Genomic DNA, 27543 nt, shown 5'->3' on the forward strand with positions numbered 1-27543 from the left:
AGTTGGCAGAAGTGGCACCTTGGCATGAGGTTGTTGGGCTCTGCCAGAACTTGGGAGTAAAGGAGTTGTTTTTTTTTGAGCCTGGAAAAGCTTCTTATTGAACCAACAGTCAGCACCTAAAGTGTGATACCCATCTGTTGTGCCTCCCTTGAAAGGCCAAAGGAGCCAAAGATGACTGGAAGTAAAGGCGAGAGAAATATTTTGGAGGTGTTTGAAATCCACATTTTCTGCATTTGCTTTGTGAAAACAAACAAACAAACAAACAAAAAAAGACAACCGACCTATCAAAAAGAGATTATTAGTGACAATTATACTTGAGGTGTTAATTGCAGAGCAAGGAAAGCTGTACCTATGGCAGACCGAGTCCTCAGGGGTATAAATCTGTTGGCTTTCCTGAGTTGGTGGAACTTGGCCAGCCTGAAGATGTGTCTCCAGGAAAAGCAGAATTACGTGCAACTGCTTCATGGCCAGGAGTGCTTTGAATCCTGTGTACCTGCTGCTGAGACAGGCAGGAGATGGGAATCACAATTACAGCAGATGACATTTTTTTAATTGTCTGTTTGTAGTGAGCACAGAAAATAATATAAACATCACTCCCAGATCAAACGGATTATTTTTATACCCTTTAAATCTCAATTTAATATGCATGCCTTTCCTAGGCTGCTTTGGTCTGGCTCTGTTTGTCTGGATACAGGCTGGTGGTGTCTCTCCAGATGCGTGTGCTCCGTGTACCACCCAAAAATGGTTTGCATACCACAGCTGGCGAACCTCTGGCAAACCAGGGCCCCTCTTCAGCATCTGAGATAGGCAGGGTGTTTGTGTGGCCCCATCTCTGCCTGAAATGCCTTCAAAGAGGGGGAGGCAAAGGCCCAGCTCTGCTGTGGCGGAGCAGGCTCCATCCTCCCCGTTCCCTTCATACAATGCTCCCACTTCATCCATAGTAATCCAGAAGGGACCGTTGTGGTCTCCCGGCCTGCCTGTGCCTGGAACAAGGGCCTGCCTGTTGAAGGCAGCGTGGGGAAAGGCAGCAGCCTTCAAACCCTCCTATCCCAGCATTCACACAGCCAGAGCTGGGAACAGCAGCTTCCCTGGTATCCCAAGGGGCTGTGTCCCAGTGGGGGAAGGAAGTAGGGAAACCCCCTCCCAGGATGTGGCTTTCCCCCCTGCCAGCTGGGGTTTTATATGAGTGCTAGCATACATATATATACATTTATTTATTTTTACATTTTTTTCCTTTTTGTTGTGTCTTAGGGCCTTGTTCAGCTCTTCCGATAGGTCAGATTTCATATTTCAAACAAACAAAAAGGCTCAGCAATGAGAATGATAAAACCTCAATGAAAGAGGTGAATTAAAGTAATCCAGCACTTATCCTGTAATTATAAAAGTCTGAAGCCAGTTTTCTGAGCGCTCTTCTGTGCTTCCCCCCTTGCCAGTGTGTCTGAAGGCCCAGCCTGTGGCCAGCCTTCCATCTGCCTTTCCAGACACCTCAGCTGGGTGGGTTTTGCCAAAAGCTGGGAGGAGGGTGCCCTGTGTGTCACATCTCCTCATGGATCAGTGGGCCCCTTTCCCAGAAGGGCATTTGCATCCCTTTCAAAGCCACCCCGTCTCCGTTTCACTCTCCCCCATGACATCCACCTTGGAGGGGCACTACCTGCTCCACAATTTTAGAGCAGGTGGAAAGTTCCTTCGTGTGGATCAGGTGTCTGTGGCCAGGGATGTGTCGGAGCAGCTGTTGGGAAATTGGAGAATCCCTTCTTGCCTCTTAGCTGCACGCAAGGGCTCAGTTGCAACAGTGGGATCGGGATCAGCAGAAGCTGCTCCTCCAGTTCGACCTGAGGAAGCAGAATACCACAAAAAACAGGGAATTTGAAGTGTCTTCATTTGGATTTTGATGCAAACAGTTTGAAAGCAAGCCCTCAGCATAAATTTGTTACAAAGAGAATGCATGAATGAGTTTGAAAATCAGCTTTGTCATGGCAGGTTTGGAAGTACCAGAAATTCCTTTGGAACTCCATCCTTTGGGGTCAGTCACGTAAGTGGGCTTGTTTTTCATATGTGCTGGATGTTTTGGAGACAGAGGGTTGAAAACAGACTCTGCATCAAGTCAAATTGTACGCAGAACATGTAATTTAACTCCAGAGCTTGTGATGCTCTGAAAATGCCTGTGCTCTTTGTGCTGTGTGTTCTGTTCCAGCCCTGGAACAGGCTGCATCCATGCACGACCTTGTCTTCTCTGAGCACATGGTGCCCTCCTTCAGGGCCAGGCTGGGGCTGCCACTCAGAGCCCAGATGGAGCTGCAGCTGCTCTGACACTGGTGGTGACACTGAGTCAATGGAGAGTGCTCATAATTCTCTACTGCTTTCCCACAGTTTGGCATCCCCACAGAAAGATGTGGAAGAGTGTTGGTCATAGCACTGAGGAGCTTGGGAGGTGCCTCCAGGTTTTCTGATACAGTGGGCATTGCCTGTGATGCTTGGAAAACACTGCAAATTGAGGCTGGAGCAGTTGGCATTGCTGGGTTCACCCACAGTTTGCCCTGAACACCGAAGGTGGCTGTGGGACCGAGCTGTCCTTCGCTGCTTTGGCAGCTTGCAGGTGTCAGACTGCACCTCTTGGAGCCTCAACATCTTTTCTGGCTGCTGGAGCCAGTAACAGCATCGTTCTTCCTTCCAGGGCTTTAAAGAGAAGAAGTGAAAGTTACTGGTGAGATGTTCTGGGCAGCCATCCCTCCTGAAAGAAATACTCCTTCAGAGAGCTTCTGCCTCCCAGCAGTGTCAGTCTGGTGCTGCACAGAAGAACAAATTAGCTGCTTTCACCTGTAAAATCATTAAAAATTACTGCCATTTTTGGGTGGCCAGCAGTACCCCAGCAGTACCCTGGGTGGCCAGCAGTACCCCTGCACAGAAGAACAAATTAGCTGCTTTCACCTGTAAAATCATTAAAAATTACTGCCATTTTTGGGCGGCCAGCAGTACCCCTGTGTTTGACCATGCAGGCACTGCACGCAGATATTAATTACATTTCTGTTAATTGAGCATTAATATGAAGCTGAGGCCTCATCACATCCTCCCAGTGCCCAGCCACTGAATTTGAAAGCCAATGTGCCAAATGGGGTCTGGGCTTCCTGTCTCCTTGACACTCAGCAGGTTATTTATGACTGTTTTTTTGGGGTGGTGTGATGGGCTTTCCTTTAAGCCTGGAGGGAGCAGCCAGCCCAGGCCTGGTTATCATTCCCAGCCAGCTGACAGCGAGGTCTTTGCTCTGGTCTTTGTAGCAGCACAGCGGCCATGGCAACCAGTCCCACATCCCAGACATTTTGAGGGCTTCCAAGGCTTTTCTGCAAGGCCCACCACCCTTTAAAGTGCTAGTTTCCAAAGGGAAAGTCGAAAACAGTGTGGTGAAATGCTGATAAGCAGGTCTGGTCAGTAACCACTGGGTGCATTTGTGTTCTGAGTGATGCTCAGGGAGTAATTTTGGATGGCTGGTGAGCTGATGGCAGGCAGCAAAACTCCTTTGAAGTCGATAGCTGTGAATCAGTTTGGTGTTAGCAGGTTTCTGGAGCGGCTCTTTGATCACTGATCAGATGGCCCTTGCTTTTTGGGGAGCTGCTTCTCCCTGAATTCAAGTGCTGGGCCGAGGATCCCTGTGCCAGGCTGTGCTGCCCTTGGTCCTGCCCGGGCACGTCGCGGGAGGTTTGTGCCTCTGGGAGTTTCTAATCTGGGGAGACAGGGAGCAGAAGGAGCAGCATCACCTCGGCGCGTGGGCAGCGCTGGAGCCCGGCGAGGGCACACTTTGAAGGCAGTGTTTCCAGTACAGAGGCACCAGGTGCCCAGTGGGGCTTTCAGAGCTGCTGGGGCACCTCTGATTCCTTCCTGAACTCCAGCGCTTCTGCCAGGCCTCCCAAAGCATCTTGAAATCAGATCCTTGGCGACTGTGGAGGAGTCTGTGACTGCCAGAGCTTGGGCTGAAGTGTGTCCTTAGGACATGTGTGCACCTGTCCTGGAGCTTCCCACCTGAATTCCTGTGAAAACTTACCCAGGTGCCTCTGTTCTGTTGCTTCCATGCTCTGCAGAAAAGGGAAACAACCTTGGATTCCCCACTGCAGCGGGAGCTGGCTTGTCCTTTCCCAGAATAAGAGCTGGAGTTTTTCAGGTTAAGGATCTGGAGAAAAAGCTGCACTAAGGCATCTGCCAGTTGATAATACATTACAAAAACGGATGAATCTCAAAGGGAAGGGCTTGAAGGGGCTTTTATCCTACTCATACTTGCCAGGCTGAGAGAAAGTTCCCTTTACTGCCTGACCACAAGAGGCTGTGCTTTTTGTAGAGGACTCAGGGTCTTTTTTTTCTTTTTTTTTTTTTTTTTTTTAATTAACTCATAAAAATTTGCAGCATCAGTTACTATCCCCACAAATAATCCCTTTTTTTAACCACATAATCTGGGCCAGATTTTTTTTCATCCAGCCCTCTTGGTTTCTTGACCATCCCTGCAGCTTTAGCATGCAGCTGTCATTCTGCTGCAGCTCCCACAAAGCGGCTGAAAACCAAGGTAACAGCAACATTTTGAGTGAAGGGGATGAAATGCGGGATAGGTTCAGCGTATTTCTTTGTCATTGTTGGAGTCCTATTCAGTCTGGAGCTGAATAGGAGGCTGATTAGCATGTGGAAGCATTTCTAAAGCACTGGGCTGTGAGGGTTGGGTGGTTTGGTTGTTTTGTTTTGTTTTTTTTTCCTTAAAGGAGAAGTTTTGTGGCATTTCTTTTTTCTGACTGAGCTGGTATGAATCTTTGTCAAATGCAAAACCCATGGAAAAGCCGGATAGCATTTTGGAGAAAACCTGTTTTGATAAATCACCGTGGGCACAAAGAAGTTTTCTAGTGTGTAAAACTCTCAGAGCCACTGCAGAATCTAGGCATGCTGCATGTTTGAAATTGACAGACAAGTGGGATAGTGTTTGGGATACACCAGGATTGTGGGTATAACAACAGGTACTTTGCTTTTGCTCTTGCTGAAGTTTTCTGCCACAAGTGGGTATTGGGTCCACAGCCTGAAAATCCACTTGCTGAAATCTCAGGGTTTTGCTTTCACAGGGAAAGATGTAGCACTGAGATAAATTAAAGCTGCCTGCAAGTGAAAAACATCTTCTTTCCCCGTGAAATTGCTTTAAGTCCTGGGCCTGAGGCTGGTTTTGGAGAAGAGGGTTTTCCCTTTAGTGTCAGGCTGATATTCTCATTAACACTCCCTTGCTGCAAGATCTGCTGTGTTTTCTCTGAGGGGTGAAATTACCACCTTGGTGCTGTTTGAGGCTCTCAGTGGATCAGTGCTGGAGCAGAGATCCTGTCCTGGAAGCCCCATATCCCTGCCTTTTGTGGGAACATGGGATTTTGGGGGTTTGCCAGTCCCAAGGGATACAGGAGACCCCCATTGCCTGTCTGTATGGATGTAGCAGAGTTGTGCCCTGAGCTTGCACTGCAAGAAAATGCATTTTATTTCTGTGTACAGTGAGTGATGGAGGTGAGGTGTGTCTTGAAGGCCTCAGTGAGTGATGGCCTTGGGGCTGCATGGAAAGCTCACAGCAGTACTTGGAGTCAGACCCTCTTGGTGATGTGTGCATGGTCCAGACCTCATGCCTGGGTTTTTTGATGCCTTGTCTGGTTTGGTTTCCTTTCAGTTACACTGGTTTAAGAAAGACAAAATGGTCAGCTCACTGGTGTGCCTAAATGTCACACAATGGAATGGTTTGGGTGGGAAGGGACCTTAAAACTCATCTTGTTCCCACCCCCTGCCATGGACAGGGGCACCTCCCACTATCCCAGGTTGCTCCAAGCCCTTTCCAACCTGGCCTTGAACACTCCAGAGACAAGGCAGCCACATCTTCCCTGGGCAACCTGTGCCAGGGCCTCACCACCATCTGAGTAATGCCTGCTATTGAAGGCCGATTAAAGCTATTGTTTAATTAAGGAGAACTCAGCTCCTCTGTTCACAATCCATGATTAAAGGATCTTTTGAAGTAATTCTGCAGTACTTTTCTCGTTCCCTGCCTTTCTCTCCTTCATGGTGGAGAAAGTTCCTGGTACTGGGGGTGCCCGGCTGGGCGGGCTGCGCGCCGCTATGGGACCGCAGACCTGCTGGCAGATCTGGCTGCTGCCAAAGGCATCCCAACATTCAAAAGCCCTGCAGAGGGGTGGAAGGGAGTTCAATCTCAGGATACGCTGATTTGGAAAGGGAATCCAAACAAAGAGGCTTTTCAGCAGAGGCTGAGGCTTGGCTTCTCTCAAGGGCAGTTTGGGCTTGGGGAAGCATCCGGGAGGCGGCGAGCGGAGCAGGAGTACATGAGCTGGATGCCGCGCGGTGTAAGGTTTCCCAGCACAGCCTGGTTTTGTGTTACAGGCTAGGGAACTGGCTCTAAGCTCTCCTCTCCTTTCTTTTCCTTTTTTTTTTTTTTTTCCACCCCTCCTTTCTTTTATTTCTGTTGGAAACAACGGAGAGGTTTAGGTTTTTTGTTATTGGTTTTTTTTTTTTTTTAATAAAGGTTCCCATCCCCTGCAGGTTTGGCGATGGCTCTCGCTGTTGATGCTGGAGGGGGACCCGTTGGTGACTGTGACCTGGAGAAACCCTTTTCAGGGTCCCACGCAGGCCTCTCAGGGATGTTTTATTTTGCTCAGAAAGCTCAGCCCTCTCAGGGGCTCACTGAGGGCACTCCGGCAGGAGCTGGCGTTCCTGAGGGGACAGGCACCTCGTAAAGAAGTTCTGGCTCAGATAAGAAGTGAAACGAGGTGGATGCTGGGGCACCTTCTTTGCAGCAGGAGGGATGCAAAGCGGAGGGGATGTCTGCCAGGCCCCTGTTCCCGTGGCAGCCCTGTCCCTCACTGTGACACCTCTGGTGCCACCACGTTCCCGTGAGGTGCCGGGAAGAGCCAAGTGGGGAGGAGGTGCTACCAACCATCCCAACCAACCAGTTGGGGTTTTTTATAGGCACCAGATGGTTTTAATAGAGGAAAGCTGAACTTCTTATGACCCTTCCCCACAGACGTTGTTTGTTGTTTTGTAATTGTGGCCAGGACAAAACCCTGTTCCAGAACCTGCAGTGAATCGAGAGCCTGGTGCCTTCTTCTCCATCCCACCATAAACCCCCCACTGTCCCCACGCTCCTCTGCCTGCCCTGACTCCAAATGATCCAGGGGAAGCTGCTGGGCCTGGAAAACTCGAGGCTTTCCACTGATCCCTGGCTAAAGAGATTAGCAAGAGAAGAAACCGAAACATCTAAAAGCAAAGCACAAGGAAGCAATAAAATGTCAGGCCGTGTTTTCCCTGTTGGTTGATTAAAAATTCTCCTGATAAGCAGGAAAGCTTTCATGGCTGGACAAGACCTGTATCGTGTCAAATGCAGTGAAAGGTTTATTAGAGAAGGATAAAGCGGTGCGAGCGTTGGATTGTACTTGCAGCCCTCCTGGAATTGTTATTCCCCGGGGCTGAGGAGCAGTGTTTTTTGGAAAAGAGAAAGTCAAGCAGAAGGAGATGAGGCCGTGCTCCCCATGGGAAAGCCATCAGCAGTGGCAAACCAGTGAGCTTGGAGACCATTGCCCAGCCAGTGCCAAGATGCTCCACTGGGCCCATGGTTTCCCTCTAGCCTGAGAAATCTTGGGATCAAACACAAGACAGGAATGACAAAACAGGAAAACAAAAGGCTCACTTCCATGCTGTTGTGTTTGACTTCCCAAGGTTTTAATTGCCAAGGGCTGCATGGGGAGCCAGCTGGCTGCAAAGGGATGCAGATCTCCAGTGAGAGAGGCAAAGGGATGCAGATTTCAAGTAAGAGAAGAAAGGCTCTTTTTTGTTGTGGGTTTTTTTTTAATCTTTTGTCAGAGAAACTAACAACTGTTATGTTTTCCTACAGGAGATGCAGTTTTGTGTACATTTCCCCTTCAAAAAGTAAATTATCACTTTTAGTTACCTGCTTCCTCAGCTCTCCCAGCAGCTCTTGAAGCTTCTGCTGTTATTGTTTTGCTACCTGTAGGAGTAAGAGGGTGCAAGCAGCAGGAAAGCCAAGTGCAAAGGGTGCCTCAATTTTATAATTTTTCTCCTTGGAGCAGTAAACCTCTGCTTTTTACAAAGGGAAAACACAGTAGGTGGTTTAACTTGCAAGCCCTTGGCCCATGCTCCAAGAGATGTGCATTTCCCTGCAGATGTGGTTCACAGTGTCAGCAGGACCAGGCCCACCAGTGTGTGGCCCTGGGAACAGGCTGGACAATCCCAATTTTACTGCCAAAACCTTGTTTTTATATGATAACTTGGGAAGAGGGAAAAAAGGCCAGCTTAAAGTAATAACAATAATAATATTAATAATAAAAAAGCATGGGCTATTTGGCACGCCGGGTGTATAAATCTCGACATTAGCTACCTGTGAATCATCCAGCAGCACGTTAATTGGTACCCCTCAGTAGATGAGGATTTGGCACTGGGTCTGCATGTAATTACAAGCCACACACAGAAGGACACAGGCAGCTAATGAACTCCTGCCAAACTCCAGCTCCGCTCCTGCGGCTTTTGAAGCCCGCTGGTCTTTCAGCGTTTTGTATGGTAAGCACTGAAAGGCATCAAATCACTCCTTTGACAGTGTTTAGAAAGGGTTGGTTTGTTGAATAACCCAGTCCCTCCAAAGTCCCAAATCTGAGAACTGGAGCATCTATAGGCTCCTTTCTCAACAGAGCAGTAAATAGGCTGGAAATAGAGGACACCCCTGAGGAGCTCCTGCTTTGCTGACAGGAGCCAGAGGGCTCTGGTTGCCACGATGGGCTGCAAGAAAAGAAACTATTTCCACTTAAAAAATACTTCAAAACATTCCCACCAATGGGATGCTTTTTGTTCCCAAGCCTCGTTGTTTCGAACTGAGGCTGTGCGCAGCATCTCTCATGGGTTTGCAGTTTCACTGCTGTTCTGAGTGAGGTGGTAAAAAGGGTTTTTGGAGGGTTTCTGCCCTGTTGGGAGGGCACGTTTTCATGGGGCTGGGTTTGGAAGGTCGGGGTGCTTTTTCATGGATGTTTTGTTGCTGGGATGGGATTTGAGCCTGAGCCCTTCTCCTCCTCTTTTTATGTCTGAGGTGACAAAGGGAGTAGTTGTTGAGATAAAAACAATTTCCATGAAAACCTGCGATTTTCAGGCAAACATACCAGGCGAGTTTCATGGCAGTACCATGGTGAAGAGGGATAATGCAGCTTGGCACGAAGCCCTTCCAAATAAAAAAAAGGGGGGAGGAGAGGAAACAGAAGAGCCTTTGTCAAAATTAACTGCAATAAAGAAAAAGGGACTCCTATTCCCTTGGGCTTCTTTAACCTTCTTTCCTCAATTTATTCACACGTTCCTTGACAGCAGGGCACAGCATTGTTGCAGGAGGCTGGAGATGGAAACTGGGAGTTGTCCATTTTTGGTTTTAAAAGGCATGGTACATGTTGTGTCCTTCGAGTCAGTGTGAATAGAGCCCTTGGCCCTTGCCTGTGCCATTCAGATGTGGCCCAGTTCATCCTGTCCCTTAAAGAAATAAGGTTATGGGATGTCACCTGGCTGCAAAATGCAGCTGTTATGGGCAGGTGCATGGGAAAGGGGCTGGGGTGACAAGGTGGCTGTGCCCACTCTGCCTGGCCCTGTGCTTGCAGAACACGGTGGCGAAGTACTGGATTTGCAGAATTTTAATTTCTTAGAGGGATAAAAGCACCCAGGAGTCCAAGATGGTGTGCAGCATGGAACCATGCTGTCCCAAAAAATTCTGTTTGGCTTTTAGGGGCACGAATAATTCACAGGGTCTCATGGAGGGGCATATGGGCAGGGTAGGTAAGTCCTTGTGTTCAGCACAGGGTGGACACCTCTGTCACTGCAGGTGATGTCTTGCCCCCAGAATACCCCATTCCCAGCTGCTTTCCATCAAAACTTCTGTGGGCAGGGAGGTGTCAGCATGGCCAAGGCAGCAGTTTTCATACCTCCTCCTTCTCCTGCAAAGTCTCCTTTCCGTATAATACAAAGCTATTTTAATTAGGAGCATGGTTTTTATTTTTTTTTTTTAACATTACCAGCACAATCTCAGATATATCATGTATTGATGCACATTAGGATGCCACTCTGTGCAGTCAAAATACAGAGGAACGAGAAGAATGGTAATACTACACTTTTTTAACCCATTGATAAACAGGCAAAGCCTTTCAGAGCTCTGCTCTGGGGACCACCAAGATCAACCCCCATCACTTTAAGGGCCTTTGGATCACTTCCACCCACGTCTCTCTGCCTTTCAGCACTCTGGGCCGTGCTTTATGTCCTGGAAACTCTACCAAATCGCGACTACCGAGGGGGAAAAGCTTCATTTCCAGTTAATCAAGGGAGTTGTGTAATACCATTTTCTCCTGGGGAACTTCCAGAAAAAAGAAAGGAGGAGAGGAAGGGGGGGGGAGAAAGGGGAGCATTACATAAAGCAAGTATATTAAGAGGAAATAAATTATGAATTAAAAGTGATTAGTGAACTTTTAAGGAAGAGGTCAGAAGTGCTTTTTGGAATACAAACTTTTTAAGCTTCCAGTGCTTGTATTGGGTTACAGAGTTATAACCCGGCCTTATTTGTGCAGGTGGCTGCTGCTTCAAATCCGAAGGATTTTGCATTTACAATAGGTACATTGACAGAACTGGGTCAAAAAGCTACTGGTGGCAGGCTCAGGGCTATGGCCAGGGGCTCTGCTGCCTCCTGCACAGGGGTAGTTGCTCCCAAAAACGTGCTTAATTACAGTGGCACTGCCTGGCCATGGTACTCAGGAAGATGTTTAGGAAGTTCAGTGATGAAGTTTGATGAATTGTTATGTAAGAGACCTAATGTTGACTAGGTTAGCTGGCTTTATTTTTGCTTCATATGCTGTGTGTCTTTACTGAGTTAAAAATAATACACTTTTGTTGGCTACATTACGTTGGCTACAGTTTTATTTTTCTGCCAGTTCTTGGTATGGTTTGGGGTGTCTGTGCAAAGGGGAGGAGCCAGGACTTCTGTTTTGGGGTGTTTGGGGGCAAGAAGCTGAGATAAGGAATTTTTGCTTGCTATTTTATGGATTAAAACAGCACCTACATCTCACAAAATTTTCCTTTTGAGTAGAGGGCGATGAATTGGTCGGATGGGACCCTGAGCAACCTGATCTAGTGGGTGACATCCCTGTGCAGGAGTTGCAGCTAGGTGATTTCTAAGGTTCCTTCAAACCCAATCTTTTCTATCATTCTGTGATTCTATATGAGCAGAACAGAGTTGGGATTAATGGGAAAATATTAGTGTTCACCCAGCCAGTGGGATGACAGGGACAAAGGGGAGCAACTGCTTTGCTCAGCCGCTGGTTTGGCAGAAATCCCTTAAATTCTCCCCAAAAGAAAGGGGGTGTTGAGTGTTGCTGAGGCTGGGCAGTGGGCTGGGCAGTGGCTCGAGCCCTTCCTCGAAGGCAGAGCCCAGAGGAGTGGTGGTGAGAGGCTCGTTCCAGTCCCTGCTGACCAGCAGAGCAAGCCCTGCTCGCTCCATTTGTAATTGGAAACATCAGAGTCACCACAGTGTGTTTCTCACACAAGCTGTTGGCCTTCACCATTGCAGAGTTCACAGGCACATCTTTATTTTTAAAAATTTTTTCCCCTCTCTTCAAGCTGGGTCATCCTAGGTCAGGCTTGTCATATCTGTGAGACTTCCAAAGCACATGGATGTGCAGAGGTGCCTCAGAAGGTGTTGACACTTGGAAGTTTTCATGGGTGTTGCATTTTATCCCTTGCTGTAGACAATGGGAAATGATGGCTTTGTTTCCATCCTGTTCATCTGGAGCTGGCTCTGGATTCCTCTTGGTAATGTCTTTTATATTCACTCAGTCCAAATTTGCTGGTTGGCCAGTCTGGTTTAAATCTATTTTACCCCACAAATACAGAATTTTTTAAGGACCTACATATTGTGGCTTGGATAAGACCTTTTGTTCTTATTAATGTGTTCTGAGGTACTGAAAATAAATGTGCACTTTAATATAAAGGTTTTTTAATGCGTCAGCTCATGCCAAACTCCCATGAAGGTCAACTTAACACTCTTTGAAGAATTCCCTTCTCTTTCTTCCTCTGTATGTGGTCCTTATCTTTGAAAATAGGTGACAGCTACTCACTAAAAGCACTCTTTCTCCCAGAAAAAAAACAGTGGCAGCATTCCTGTTCATCTGGAGCTCTTGGAGGCATGAGGTTGGCATGTTGTGCTCCAGCCACATGAGGAAGTATTTCTACTCTTGGTTTCAAATGCAGAGGAATTTGCAGTGCAAGAGGATAATTTGGCATTTGGCTTAGTATCTGTGACCAAGAACCTTTTTATGATGATATTCTCCCAGGATGACTGGGTTAATAAATATGCTCCAGGTTGCACAGGGGGATATTAACCACAAAGGATGAGTGTCATGGAATCATGGAATGATTTGGGTTGGAAGGGACCTTAAAGCTTGTCTTTTTCATGGATAGGGACACTTTCCACTAGACCAGGTTGCTCAGAGTCCCATCCAACCTGGCCTTGAACTTTTCCAGGGATGGGTTTGGGCAGCAGGTAGGACTCCTGTCATTTTTGACACCTTTGGTATCTTTAAAGGCACTCAAATACCTCTGCAGCCTGGGGTCATCAGTGTCATACGGTTGTATATATAGAAAATAAATATTTTTTGCTTTCTTCTTGCTTGCTATTGCACTAACAGGCCTGAGAAGATGTTTTACCCAGTGTTCCAGATTAACCAGTTCTTACTAAAAACAAAGAAACAAACCCCAAAAAATTAAGAACCCAGAAAACATCATCTAAGTCAAAATGAACCTGTGTCTGCCACTAGGAAGTCTTTTGGAATCTGTAGGATCTGGTAGACCTAAAATGATGAGGTTTGCTTTGAAGTTCCTACAATTTAGCTGAAAAATAAAAATAGTAAAATGGACAACAAAAATGTCACTAGCTTCATAGGAAGGATGCCACACAAATTATTATAGATGGGGCAAATGTTCATGGGAATTACATGAACAAACCTACAGAAAGTAGAAAATTAACAGATTTTAATTTGTATTTCATTTTCTTTTCCTTTTTTTTTTTCTTCTTTTGGAAAGCAACCCATGGTGCCCAAGAACTTTTCCAAACGGGTGAAATCAGGGAAATGCAATATATACTGGTCCTTGTTTATAGGTTCTTCAGTCCTCTAAAGCAGGTACCTGTTTTACCATAAAGTCTGGGGTTTGTTTGTGTGGAGAATTTTCTCTCCTCATGTGTCAGCTGAGAGTAGTGGAACTATAATCGAGCTGAATGGGAATCTGTTTTGCAAACAGAGATATTAGATGTGTTTCCAAAATACAGGCAGATGCACAGATCAGTGTGCTGGACTGCTGGCATCGAGGTGATGAACAATTAGGACTGTGCAGGTTGTAAAATAGCAGAGCTGATGGTTAGCCCAGTTGTCTCCTTGTCCTAGTGAATATGTGGTCCTCAAATATCCACATTCAGTCAAAAAACATAGGGATGGAAGTACATCACTGATGCTTTCAAGACCTTTAAAAATCTGAATTTAATAGCTTGATCCAGTCTGCAGTAGGAGCCTTATTTTGGTTGATACTGGGCTGCAGATCTGGTCCCTTGAGATTATTTTTTTAGCTGACCATGCTTCTCCCACACCTTCAGACACCCAGGGCTGGTGCAGAGCTGGCTTCTGTTTTGATTGACGGCACATGCCTGATATGGCAGAAATGTGGAAATACTTTGATTCGTTGGGTTATTAACTTTTATTTATGTATTTATATATATATTTATACATCTACAGTGTAAGTTGGCTCCAGGAGCTGCTCACTCTTGCAGCAGTTGCCAAGGCTGGCCTTGCAGTGCTGCAGCTCTTCTCTGAAAGTTTTGGGAAGCCAACTTTTAAAGCCCCAATAAAAGCCTACCGTAGGCTAATCTAGTTTATATGCATTTTAAATTTGTACAAATATTGTAAACCAAATAAGGTTTATATGTACCCAAGATCAGCCACTAAGTACTTCAAATAGAGAGCCTGTCTCTTGTAGGTACCCAAATATTTACAGTGTGACTTGAGTAAGGAATTAGATACCCCACTCAGCCCTGCCAAATTAATTAATGGTGTTTTTCAGTTATTTAGGTAGATGTCTAATCTAGCGGAACCCTAAGAACACCCAGGGCCTGGACAGTGGCAGGCAAAAGCATCGTGGAATACTTGTTAGAAATTACCATTGCTTTGTTGAGATAGCCAGCAACATCCCACTGACCTGCGGGGTTAAAGAACAAAGACTTAATGGGAAAAAACCCCTAAACTCCATCAAAACCAGACATTTAAAAAGGAGAAGGTGGTGATGGTCCTTAATTTGGTGCAAAGGTGAAGGCTAGGCTGAGAAGATGAGAGTGGCCTGGTGGGTCACTGCACAAATGCCTCTTGCCTTCTGCTCCTTCCACTTTTTGATGAGTGGCCAGTGAAAGCTTATCCCCTTTTTAAATTTTTTCCTCTTATTAAATCTGCACGAGTGTTAACTTTTCAAAGACTCTGAGATTCAAAGTGCTGTACCCAACACAGAGCCCTTTTTTCTCCTGCCTTTGATTTTTATGCACATTTCAAGCTGGTCAGAGAGTACACGGGGGTTTTGTTTAGGCTTGGTGCTGGGGTTTTAGCTTTCAAGCTGCCAGCCTTCCCAGGCTTATTGCCTATTAACTGCCTCTTCATAAAGGTGCTGACCAAAGAAAGGAATATTTTTTCCTTGGTGCTAGACTTCCAAACTCGATTGGCTTTATTAAATGGAAAGACAAATAAATTTAAACCCTGCTCTGAAATACCTTAGCGCAGGACACCAGCAGTTAGGGGTCACCAAGTCACTTGGACTTCCTCCCAACAAAAGCAACATCATTTTTCAATGTCCAGCCCCACAGCATCCCGCAGTGCCTCACACAATTCCTTAGTGTCCACACCTGCTCCGTGCCACTCGGAGCAGGGCTGAGCCTGTTTGGATGGGGCAAGATCAGTCCCCGAGAGAATTCTGTTACGGTTTGGAGACATGTTTGATCTCTTACAGCAGAGCTGGATAAAAGCTTGTGGTTGGGATTTCCTTGTTCTTTTATTAAAGCAAAAAATCCCCGTTGTACAAGGAAAAGCAACTTTCCTTCACCTTGTGGAGGATGTTACAGGCCAGAAGGTAATTTCAGTGCTGTTTACCTATATTGCATTGGAAGAAGAAAATCCTTTTGTTTTATGCTTTAGTTTCCCATGAGATGGGGGGTAGCAGCCCTTCTCTGGTTGCACACCTCCCTTTGCATGTGCCAGTGCTGTGTTCATGCTTTAGGACATGGTCCACAGGCTTCTGTGTCATTTCTCAGCATGGAAATGCTGGCATTAAGGAGGATGTGAGGGCCTTCTGCAGCATTCCTAAAGATTTTTCAGCTGGTCTGCACATGACAGAATGACCAGACAGTACCATTTTTGGAGAAAAGTGAACATCCCCAAAATCAGTGTCATTTTTTTGCCTGCCCTGTACATCTGTCATTCACTTCAGTGCAAGTCACTGTCTCCTGAAGTGAACCTGTTGTATCCTCAGCAGTTTGGTACCGTGTGTAGGGATGGGAAGTGGTGGAGGTTGAAGTTCAGCTGTTGAATCCGTAGATCTGCAGCCAGGGATGCACACTCTGAATTCCCTGTTAAAATGCTGACTGAGAGAGGCAGACTGGGGCAGGAGAGGTGATGAGGACAGATGTTCCATGCTCACAGTACAGCCCTACTCTGCTTGCCTTCCATTTCCAAGGTGTGTGGGCTGTAAGCCCCACTTCTGGATCCTTTTGCCTCGGGCAGATCTCCTAGTGTGAATAATGTCTCTGTGGTGTTTTGTTTGAGGGATCCCAAAGGCATCTCTCCCTGTGTTTAATTTTCTGTCTTCTTCCAGGCTTCCCTCTGTAGTGTTTTTTCTGCAAAGCCCATGCTCTGCCAGCCTTTTGGCACCACTACAGGTTTCTCCATGCTGGAACCCCCTTGTCCAAAAAAATGTGGGTGGTGACCTAGTCCTTCAGACGGCCCGTACTCCAAGAGATAACTTTGTGGAAGAAGAGCCATCTTGAGCACAATTTATTGTTCACCATGGGCTGGGGTCTTCAATTCCTTGGGTGAAAGAGCAGCCTCTCACCCAGCCCTCAAAATCAAAGGCATGTTATGTCTTCTGAGTAATATTCACTCAGTTATAGGGAGTGTGTTTATGTTTCTCATGTTAAAAAAAGGGGAGGGGAAGGGAATAAAAAAAAAAAAGGGAATCTGAGGTTAGTGTTTTGCTGGAAAAATATCAAGACTTGATTGGCAATATCCCACTAAACCACAAGTTTGTAGGAGAGAAAACAAACCCATTGGATTTTCCAAACTATGCCTATGTGCTTTATGAAAATGTGTCCCATACAGGTCACTTACACTCCCATTATAGCTGTGGCAAGTGTACATATAATTGAAACACAGAAATACTACCCCATGCTGCTCAATGAATGAAGGAGAAACAAATCTTTATTATTCCTGGGTTCACAGGATATATAGGAACACTATTGTCTCTTCTTTTTTTATGTATTTTTTTTAATTTTTTTTTTTTTTTTTAGGGCCGGTTTTAGCTTTCAGATGTATTTTATTGTCTGTGGGAACATGTGTTTTACAGACCTGTCATGTGAAAGCCATTAGCAAGAGGAACTGGAGGAGTAACAATGAGCCACGTAACCGTGGTGCGTCTGCTCCCCGAGTTCAACCCCGTGCCGCTCCGTGCGCGCGCGGAACCGGATCGCGCCCGGCGACGTGAGCGCTGCTCCTCTGCCATTCCTCATCCTTAGGGAAACCTAAGGGTTTTTTAAGTGGCCCATTAAAAGGGGATTGCTGGCATCGCAGGCAGGCTTCTGGGGCCAAGCTGGCTGGGCATCAGAACGGTTAAATGGTGGAATGAAGATCAGCTGGATTCACATGAGATGTCCGGTTTTATTTACCAAATCTGAGCTGGGCGGGCAGTTCTGGAACTCTTCCTCGCTGGTTCACACATGTGGTGGAAACTGTCCCGCCTTGCCAAGCAGCTCAGGGCCCAAAATTTGCAATTAACCCATTTCCAGAGTTGTTCAGAGGATCTGAAAGGGGCCCTGAGCAGTGGCCTAGACCACTATTGAGTACCTGAAAATTTCACTTCAGTATGTGCTATCCCTGCTCACAGGCGATGGAGTTTCTTCTTAAGACTAACAAAACCCTGTAGTAATCCTGGCTTAGGCAAACCCATTAACATATAGGAAAAGCAGCCAAAGGGGATTGCGCAAAGTGAAATCCAGAGAGTGGTTCATGTGGAGAACATGGGGAACATTATTTTGGTGACACTTCTGAACAACATGCATGGTGCCCTTGGTAATCACATCTAGCAGATGGTGTTCACTACAAATGTGCTGTGGACAGCTTTGGGTCAGACCCAACAGCGCTTCATTTTTTATTTATTATTTTTATTCATTTTAGACGGAAAAACCCTCTGATGTCTTTGACTGCTAGCTGTGTAAACAAACCCACAGATACTTAAGCAAGTTAGTGGTCGACAAGTATTCCCTAATGCCTTCTGTAGGATCTGGGTGTGAGACCTGTTGTCTTGGCCCAAGGACAGCTGGAACCACTGTGCATTTGTTTTTCCCCTTACCTGGGTTTCGCTCTGCAAGTGGGAGGAGGGTTTCCTGTACCTTGTAGCTGGTGATTTACTCTGTACATGGGTTTCAGGGAATTTGGGGCTTGGTTTTGTGGGGATGTAGTGCTCCTCTCGTGATGGGATTAACAGCAAAGATGGATGGGGAAACTGAGGCAAAGGGAAGGAGGGTGCCTTGCCATAGGTGACATTGTGGTTGGGAAACACCCTTCTAGGTGTGAGGCAGTGCTGTATTTGTCTGAAAAACTTTAAAAAAATGGAATTATGGATGTGCCACAATTTCCAGGTGTGTCCCCCTTACTGTGTGTGCTGACCCATGGTCTTGAGCAGATCTGCTTCCTCCCTGGTGCAGAGATCCAGCCAAGCTGTACAGACACAGGAATCCTGCACAGAGGGTTCCCAGATAGTATTTAAAACCCAGATTTCACGTGGCTTTATTGTGATTGAAGGTGAACAGGCTTTGATGGGAGTTCATCAGCTTTTGTGGATGCTCTGCTCCTTGCATGGATGGGTGTCCCACAGCTGCTCAAAGCACATGGTTGGTGCATCAGTAGGCGCAAACAGGAAACTGTCAATACACCCTGTAAATACAAAGAGGAGTGAGTCAAGGGAGGCTTCAAAGGCAGGGAAGTGGTGGGGATGGAGAGTAGCTGGCCAGGTAGGAGAGAAGCCCTGCGGATACTCGATCCTGCCGTGTTTGTTTGCACAGCTCTGGGCTGCTCTGCCCGGCGCACTCGGAGGAGCATCGGGCCCTCCCCGGAGAAAAGTGCCAGATTGGTTTTCATGGCCTTTTGCAGAGGGATTGCTCCTGGGGTCTGTTCCTGTAAGTTAATATTTGCAGCTCACAGGGCTTAACTGGAACCAGGCTGTGCAGACATCTGATAACCATAACAGAGGAGATGCTTTTTCCCTGCAAGACCAGCTTGGAAAAACAAATCCCAATGCTATTCCCTTTGGAAAGATAGCAGTATGGAAAGAAAAGCACCAGGAATGATGATGCATGGTGTGCAAGGGGTCTTCTGGTTGAATCTTGGGGGTTTTTTTGGTGAGCTGCTTGTTTTTGCCTGTATTGCTGATGGGTTTGGTTGTCTCCCCTTCTTTGTAGCTGGGTTGCCTTTCCTCATCATCGAGACAAGCACAATTCAGCCCTACCAGAGGGGCTTCTACTGCGACGACGACAGCATCAGGTACCCGCAGAAGAACGTGGAAACCATCAACGACGCGGTGCTGTGTGCTGCGGGCATCCTCATCGCCATCCTCGCGGTGAGTCCCTCTTCCAGAACCTCCTCCTCTGTCCCAGCAGGGGTCTTCTGGCACCTCTTTGTCCTGCTAATGCTGCCAGGGTATCTGTCTGGTGCACATCTCCTCTGAGATTGTGATTGTTTGACTTTTGTAAGCGTGGAGTTGCAAACATTTACAAATGAAAGCTTGTAATGAAAGGAATGAGATTACTCTTGAAGCCCGTAAACAGGCCCAAAGCTGTTTGGGCAAGTCTGTGAGCTGCACAAGAACTTTTCCACCCTCCAGTAGGAGTTCAGAGTAGAGGCAAAAACACTTGAGTGTCAGTAAGGACTTGGCATGGTTTGTCCCTATTCAAATAACTCGTGGTATTTGCCTATTTTATAATGCTTAAAAAACAAAGGATACATCCTTTCAGCTAACCAGTGCCTGGAAAATTTAACAGGTTAGTATTAGTTTTTTAAGAGATTACATATTACAGCCATTTTTAAAAGACAATTAAAACCTTCCAAGGGGAGCATATTCCCGGTGTCCTCGCTGTAAAATGTAGTTAATGTCCCAGCTTCCCAATGCCTCCTCATTTTCCTTCTGCCAGTTTTTCTAGAGCTGTGCTAGGAAATGATTGCATGGCAAGAGCTTTATTTGTCAACCAAAAAGCTGAACTCAGACCAAAAAAAAGTTGAGCCTCCTGATGCCCATGTGTGCCTGGTCTGGGTCAGAAGACAAGAGCTGTCTCCACATTGTTGCCTAAACACTTCCAGCTAAGATGAAATTCCCCTGTGAAAAGTACCTACTTTTTTTTCCTGCTCACCTGCTGGCAGAACAGCTCAGGTGCTTTCCCAGAAGTGCCACCTTACTTGTGCTCCTTCAGCTGGGAGGGATAGAGATGGAGACGTCAGAAGCGCTTGGTTCTCCTTTCACCTTTCCTTTCATGGAATGTCATGGGCAATAGGTATTTTAGGATGGCACAGTGCCTGCTTTTGTAATACCCCGTCCTCAGCTTTGTGTGATGTGAATAACTCCATAATTTCCTCATCTCTCCTTCATTTCCTCATCTCTCCATCATTCCCTGACCACATACACACACTCAGCAAAGTAGGTCCCCAAAATTACCCCGTCCCTCTGCCCCCTCCCTCCCCAAAACAAGCCCAAAAGGTGCCAGGCCCCCAGTTCTATAAACACAGCAGAATTTCACCCTGCAGGTGAATGACCCCTGAGTGTGGAGGAGCCATAAAAATGAAATGAAAAAGCCTCTCATTTTCGCATTACTGCCGGAGCTATCGGCACGCCAGCTCCATGCAGAGTGTGCTTCTGATCCCTAATGAGGCAGTGGCAAATACAGGAGTTGGAACAGAAACTGGAAACATAATCAGCTGCCTGTGTGATCCATCAACTCTCTACCACGAAATAGCAGGTCAATTAAAAGAGAATGAAAATCCCCAAAGAATTGGATGTTTCTGCCCTGGTTTCACTGTGCCCACAACAAATGTAACTTAATAAGGTAAATTCAAAAGCTCAGTTATTTGCTGTTGAGTGACACAAATGGCTAACAAGGAACTGAAGCAAGATTTTTCTGCTATGGCAGCCTGCATGGAAAATTCAAGTCAGCCTGACCTCCTTTTTCAGATGTAACCCAGATACCAGAATTACTGTAGCATAATAGGAATTCCTTCCAAATCCACAGAGCACTGAGTGCGCTCCTTTCGCTCGCATCGTTTGCCTTTGGAAGGCAGGGCAGTGGTTGTGAGCACTTCCAGGGAGCTGGCTTTTGGGATGGAGCAGCCAAAATTTCACGCCCTCACTTCACGTGGCGTCACAGGCAGTCTAGCCTGGGGTAAAAAGGTCCAGGTCATGTTTTAAGTGGCTTGAGGACACCCAGAGAGTTTGTTAAGTAAACGGCAGAGGCGAGACCTTTGCTTCCTTCAGGAGGGGAGAGGATATGCATTTGGTTTCAATATCTGTGTATTTACTGACTTCAGGCAAATTTTCATGCAGAGGACACTGAAGAGGCTTGTTCCCTTAGGCTATGCACTCTCACCTCTCTCCTGGCTGCTCTTCAGGGTAGAAGGTGGTTGGTGTGATGTTGGTGGTCCCTTGGATGGTGGGAAGGGGAAGGTGACACTCCTGAACTTTGTAGGAGTACCACTGCTGTGGTACCATGTCCCCACACCTGATAGGTCTTGAAGGGCTATGAAAAATTTCTAATTAAATTAATTTGCTAGGTGATCTAAGTGACACACCTGGATTAGCTGGCTGTTTTACAGTTGAAGGTGATATGCTGCAATGTGATTAGCACAGAGGATGTTACACCAAAAGCAAGTGGCTAGAAAAGCTCTAAAAGTAATTACAGGCTAATTGGATTGCTGGTGATATCTTATAATAGCAATAAAATGGACTTGACAACTGAAAGTCTGCAAAAAGCATTTACAGACAGAAAAGTTCGATGTTGGCTGCTCTCTAGTGACAAGCTTTTTAAAATATGTGTGCCAGGGAATTGTGCCCATCACCTGGGAATGGCACATGTCCCATGTGGATGGCTTGCCAGGAGTGCAAGGCATGAGAAGAGCTTGATATCTTTAAAACTTGTTTTCTTTTCAAGATGTCCTTCCAGTCAGTGCACATCTGTGCTGCATTAGTTTTTCACCGTCCTGCTTTATCTGGGACAGCACTGCCAAAAAACCAAGTTTACCCAGTTTTTAGCTTCTCATTAAGTTGATCCATGGCTTTCACTAACTAGGGAGGGTTCCTGGGTACCCAGCAGCATTTTAGTGAGGGAGTGAAGGCTCCAATTTACAATCTGCTACATGTGTGCAATTACCCAGACCACCAACGGTGAGAGAAAAATATTAATCCCCAGACTTTTGTTGGTCCCTGTTTAAAATGGTCACATGCCTTTCCCCAGGCCAAGAGCCTCAGGTTTGCATGGATCTGTTTGTGAGTTTGCAGTAATGGCACATCTCCCAGTGTCAGATATCATCCTTAATTTGTCTGGCCTTCCCTGTGTGAAAGCCACGAGTTTTGAGCCTCAGAGCTCCCCTTCTTGTGAATTTAGGCTTTTGGGAGTGCAGGAGCCTCTGTGTCCATCCAGGACAACCTCCCTCTGCAGGCTTCATGCCAGTAGATTTCCTGTGCTGGAACGGGGTTCAAAATGGAGATAAACCATGGTCTTTAGAGACTGTGAGGATTAAAACGATGCAGCTCCCTAAACAAGCCTTGGTCACTGCCAGATTTCCAAGAGGAGATCTCAGCTGTGATGTGTAAACCCCAAACGGTGGTACAGCCACTCAAAGAATTTCTGAGCATGGTAGCAGAGCCTCTCAAGCTTGGCATTTATTTTCTGTTACTACACTTGTATCTCTGTTTGATAAAGCCTGCTTAGCTGCAATTGCAGCTGCCTTAGGTCAACCTTTGTTTTTCCAAGCCCCGGTACGAGTGAGTTCAAACAATGATACAGCTTCAACTCTTCTTAGTCTAATTGCCATACTTTTCCAGTTTATTAGTTTCCAAAGGTTGTGCCAAGCTTTTAAAAAAGGTAGGCAGGGGAGCCTCGTCTCCTGGCTTATGGCTGGCAGGCTGCCACCCTGGGAGGAATATTGCTGGCTGCTCCTGAAGGGGATTAACATGAAGGCATTTTTCTTGACAGTTAATTTTACATATCACAGTCCCCGTGACTACAGAGAGACAGGGACAAGGGGCCATCCAAAAAAAAAAAAAAACCAAAACCAACTCCACAAAACCAAACCTCTGCCTCGATTTATAACTCAGGTATAAAAACATTTAGAGTAATGAATGAAATCCTAAAGCTGTAAATCTGGAGCTTAAAATTTAGGTGTGTAGCGTGACGGAGAACAATTTAAATCTTTGGCTCTTTGGGAGAGGTGAGACATTTGGACTTCATTTCACAGCCTGATTTTCATTAACCTGCCTCTTAAGAGTCATGAGTGTGAGAAGTTGGATCCTCTGCTCCCTGACAGTGATTTATGGCAATGCTGTCAAACCTCAGCACCCCTGACACAAGAAAAACATAATCTGCTACCATGTGATGGCAAGACACCTTGAAATGCCCCAAAATAGCTGGACTTTTTGGAGGCCTTGAGAGGACTGAATTGGGTCTGCTGGCAACAAGTTTTGGGCCAGAATCTGAAAAATTTGGGGCTTTCTGTTTCTTCCCTTGTTGTGTTAATGATTGTAAGAGAGGAAGATAAGCAGGATGTGGGTTTATTTTCCTCCAAAATCAGTTTGATAAGAGGGTAGTGGGTCTGGCCTCTCCTTCCCAACACACACTAATTCTTTATCTGGTTTATGTCAATTTTCTTCTCCCACTATGCTGGGGTGTTATTTCACTTCTGTAAAGATATGCCAATGTGCTAACCCAAAATTTACTCCTGTTTTGTTTATTGGATTTTTCCATAAACAACATGCTGAGCACTGGGAGGGATGAGGGGGAGGATGGAGAGACACTGGGCCATGGCTTCTCCTTCCTCACTCCAGAAGCAGATTCCTGGATTGAGATCCCAGAGCTGTCTCAGCCCTGCATTCACACCCAGTCCTGCTTTTGCCTGTTGGATGCTGAGAATTTTAAACTTTCTGTGCTGAAAGGCACAGACCCACAAGAAAATACTATATCTGACCTGAGGCCGTGGAGAAGGCTTCTAAAATTGAATGACAGAACTGGGATTGTGGATGTGGAGTTTGAATAGGAGTGTGTAATATCACATGGTGGAAAACTTAAAGGTTTTAGAATATAGCAATATATATGGGGCAAGATGAAGGTTTTAGGGTGGTGGCTGGTCCTTCTTCTTCACCTTCTTCTTCAAGGGTTTGGGTTTTGTTTTGTAATTGGACAAAAAAGTCCGCTTTGCAAGATATGAGGGATTCGTTATTGGGTTGAAAGTACAAATAATCTAGGTGTCATTTCTTAATTGGATGGTTTATCCCTAAAAGATCTTGTAGAGAAAGACAGTTAGCCATTTTGTAGCTTGTTAGTAGAATGCTGTAGAACTCACAACTTGTAAGACTGCAGTATAGATAAGAAATAATACACATTAGAGCCTGAATAGGAAATACCATCTCCAGAGCTTCAATCCCAGCCTTGACAGAGGCAGAACAGAAGTTAAAGAATTGACATTTGCCCAGCATTTTTCCTGCTCTCTGACCTCTCTGCTGTGCTTCCCTTGCAGATTATAACGGGAGAGCTCTACCGCATCCACTACCTGAAGGAGAAATCGCGCTCCTTCATCCAGAACCCCTACGTGGCAGCTCTCTACAAGCAAGTGGGCTGCTTTGTTTTCGGCTGTGCCATCAGCCAGTCCTTCACAGACATTGCCAAAGTGTCCGTCGGGCGCTTGCGGCCGCATTTCCTGGCGGTTTGTGACTTGGATTTCTCCACCATCAACTGCGCCAAGGGAGTTTACATCCAGAACTACACCTGCAGGGGAAGTGACAGCAGGGTGCAGGAAGCCAGGTGAGAGCCCCTGGCGCCAGAGCCAAGGGTTGCTGACACTAAATGTGGCTCGGGTTTCTCTGTCTGCAGTAGAGGATTCGAACCTGAAACTGAGGGTGGGGTTAGTTTGGATATTAGGATGAAATTCTTCCTGTGAGCGTGATGAGGCACTGGATGGATTGCCCAGAGAAGCTGTGGATGGATGCCCTATCCCTAGAAGGCCATCTTAGATGGGGATCTAAACAGCCTGGTCTAGTGGAAGCTGTCCCTACCCATAGCGGGGGGGGTGGAACGAGCTGGTCTTTGATGTCCCTTGCAGCACAAACCATTCTAGGATTCCATGAAGTGCTGCTTTTTCTGCGAAGGCCATAAATCCATTTTCCAGTGGGCAGCAGTTTCCCTTGGGAAGTGTGGCACTCAGCTGAATAGTATTTCTTTTCCTTTCTCTTTACTCCTACACTATTGTTCCCCTGAGCTGCTGCTCTCTGTGGGAATTCACCCTCAGAGCTGAGCTCATGGTGAGCAGCCCGAGCTGTCCCGTGTGTCACAGCAGAGCTTCTCCTCAGGGAAAGCTCCACCACACAGGCAGGACTGGCAGTGCCTCCCCTTGGAGCTCCATCACATCCATCAGATGCCCAATTTTGACTTTGCCAGGGGCACATTCCTCATGCTGCAATCAAGCTTCTGGAGAAGTTGCTCTCTTCTCGTTTCTTCAGGGTTTCCCAGTTATTTGAGGCGAGATGATGAGTTATTGGTTTATCCTGGAAATAACTGCTGTCCCATGAGTAGGCCAGGAAGGGACAAACAATGCAAGCATCCTGTCCATCCATTTGCTTTCTGCCTCACCAGCAAGCAGGGCGGATAACAGGGGTTTTATAACCAAAGGGTTGGGGGTTGTGAGTCCCTGTGGTCTGGCACCCTCAGATGCCACAGGCAAGTCACCGTATGATAGGGAGAATTGGGATATTGAGGATTGTGCTGGCTGGTTCTGAGCACCTGCTTTGTTTTGCAGGAAATCCTTCTTCTCTGGGCATGCGTCCTTCTCCCTGTACACCATGCTGTACTTGGTGGTAAGTGACCTCACTGACCTCATTGATCCCCTGTCCCCCATCCCACATTCCATACCAGTAATGGCAGGATGAGCGTTGGATGTGGAAAGTTGGTTGGAAAAGAAGAGTCTGAGCTGTTGGGGGAGGATCCACTCTCAGCTGCCGTGGTGTTTTTTAGGATAGAGACTCCTGGGATAATAGTTGAGCTGTGTGTGCAGCTTTGGGATGTAGCCGAGGTGGCAATTAAATCCAAGTCCTGCTGAATTTGTGGACAGCCTGTGCAATTTTGTTTGCACACTGAGGAGAGTTTGGGGCGAGCCAGAATGTTTCATGGATGGAGGGGGAGGATGTGCTGCATGGCCATGTCAGGAGGTGATGCCTGATTCCAAAATGTGCCAGCGGAGCAGGTGGAGCAGCCTCTGCCTGCCTGGTTCCGGAGGGGAGAGCTGGGACTTGTTTTCCTTTGTCAGTGAGAAATGGCTCTGCCCTTCCTGTGCCTGGGCTGGGGCCGGGGTGGCTGCCAAGGTGCTTCCTGCCAGGACTGCAGGAGGCAGCGCTGCCCACACGGGCTGGACACACACACACGCCCTTCTGGGGGATGGCTCAGAGGGATTTGTGTCTGGTTTTCCTTTTTTGTAAGTTAGTTATTTCATAAAAAATCAAGTTTTGTGTTGCTTTTAAGATTTGTGCTCCTCCTCCATCCCTGGTAATCTCGGACTTGCAAGCAGAGGAACAGCACTGTACTGATAAAAACATGAAACATGAGCTTTTATCTCTCAGCAGTGCTCCCCCCCCATCCCTTACCCTCTGGAAAGATAAGTGACCACTGCTCCCTCCTGCCTTTTCAGCCTTGGATCCCCTTCCCTGTGAGCAACTCCTGTAACTGAATCACTGAGCTTTCCAGGCAGTTGTGGGCGGCGTATTAAATTCTTTCTTTGTTTTCCCTCTTATTTTGTTCTTGGAAAACTTCTGAATTTCTCCAGCAAACATTTTGGCCGTTTCCTCCCAGCTATTACAATGAAGAGCTGCCTTGGTGATGCCTCACAGGAGGCTCAGTAGAACTTTCTGAGCTGGGTTTGGAAGCCATCGCTCACACGAGCAGTCATTTATTTCTGGGGAGGTCTCTGGGCAGTCAGATAAGTCAGCCCTGAGGTATTTTCAAGCCCAGCATCTGGGAACAGCAAGGACTGCCAATCCCTATTAAGATGGTGATGGCTTCTCTGCCAGGACTTGACCCAGGACTTGCTGCAGGTTACTGGACAAACTTTCTTTTTTCCATGTGTTTTCTGAAATTCCAGCACTTTTGGAGCAGGTGAGAAACAAATGGGAGTACAGAGCTTGGGGGGCTGGTGGCAGAGACCCCAAAACTGCAGAGTGTGTTCCAAGTTCCCGCAGGATGCACAGAAAACCTGCATGGCTCATTTTCCATTGCTGCTTTGCACCAGTGCATGCTGCCTGATGTTCTTTTTAACTTTGCAAGAGGCTTTAGAAGTGGTGTTTAGCTCCCTTGGGGATGCCTCAGAGCACGGAGATGCCTCTGGTCTCTCTTTGCTGCCCTTCCCTGTCCCCAGATGGGAGCACTTGAGCTGTCAGCACTCACCAGACTTTGCCCCACACTCCCACACCCCCCAGGACAACAGGCCGCTCCACTTACCCCTCTCTATGCAGGGGGCAATCCCTTTAAAATGATTTTCTTTTTAATTTTCACCTTGTCCCAAAACTGTGATGTGGCTGGTAGCTGACTGCTTGACCAGCTGTCCGGTTGCCTTGTGTCTTAAGAAGTCAGGAAAAATTATATTTGTATTTGGTGATAAGTTGAAGGGAGAAAAAGGCAGCTTGAGACAAGACAGGAGAAGCAACAATCTTAAGGCTCTCTTCACCTCAGTGATTCTGTGATTCCACCTTTTCTAGCAGCACCCTGCTCTCCCTCACTCCAGCTCCCTGGTCACTGCCAGAACCTGACAGAGAAATCTCATAGAAAAAGGGAGGCAGAAAAATCTGACACATTGGAGAGGCTGATAATATCAAAAAATAATTACAAGAAAAAAGAGATTATAATAAGCCAGAGGGATTTTATTTGATGCAAGATAAACCCTGCTGTCTTGCCCACCTCAATGAATGAGT

At 46.7% G+C, this 27543-nt stretch overlaps 1 protein-coding gene across 1 annotated transcript in view; it reads left to right on the forward strand.

Moving 5' to 3' along the window:
* Nucleotides 1-27543, forward strand: part of PLPP3 (phospholipid phosphatase 3) — a 44105-nt gene that overhangs the window by 5489 nt on the left and 11073 nt on the right. Inside the window, exons 2-4 of the mRNA XM_038144132.1 lie at nt 18794-18951; nt 24108-24391; nt 25383-25440. Of these exons, the coding sequence (XP_038000060.1) occupies nt 18794-18951; nt 24108-24391; nt 25383-25440 (500 nt within the window). The remainder of the gene's footprint in view (nt 1-18793; nt 18952-24107; nt 24392-25382; nt 25441-27543) is intronic.

Source organism: Motacilla alba, chromosome 8 (assembly GCF_015832195.1).
Source record: "Motacilla alba alba isolate MOTALB_02 chromosome 8, Motacilla_alba_V1.0_pri, whole genome shotgun sequence".
Taxonomy (NCBI): Eukaryota; Metazoa; Chordata; class Aves; order Passeriformes; family Motacillidae; genus Motacilla; species Motacilla alba.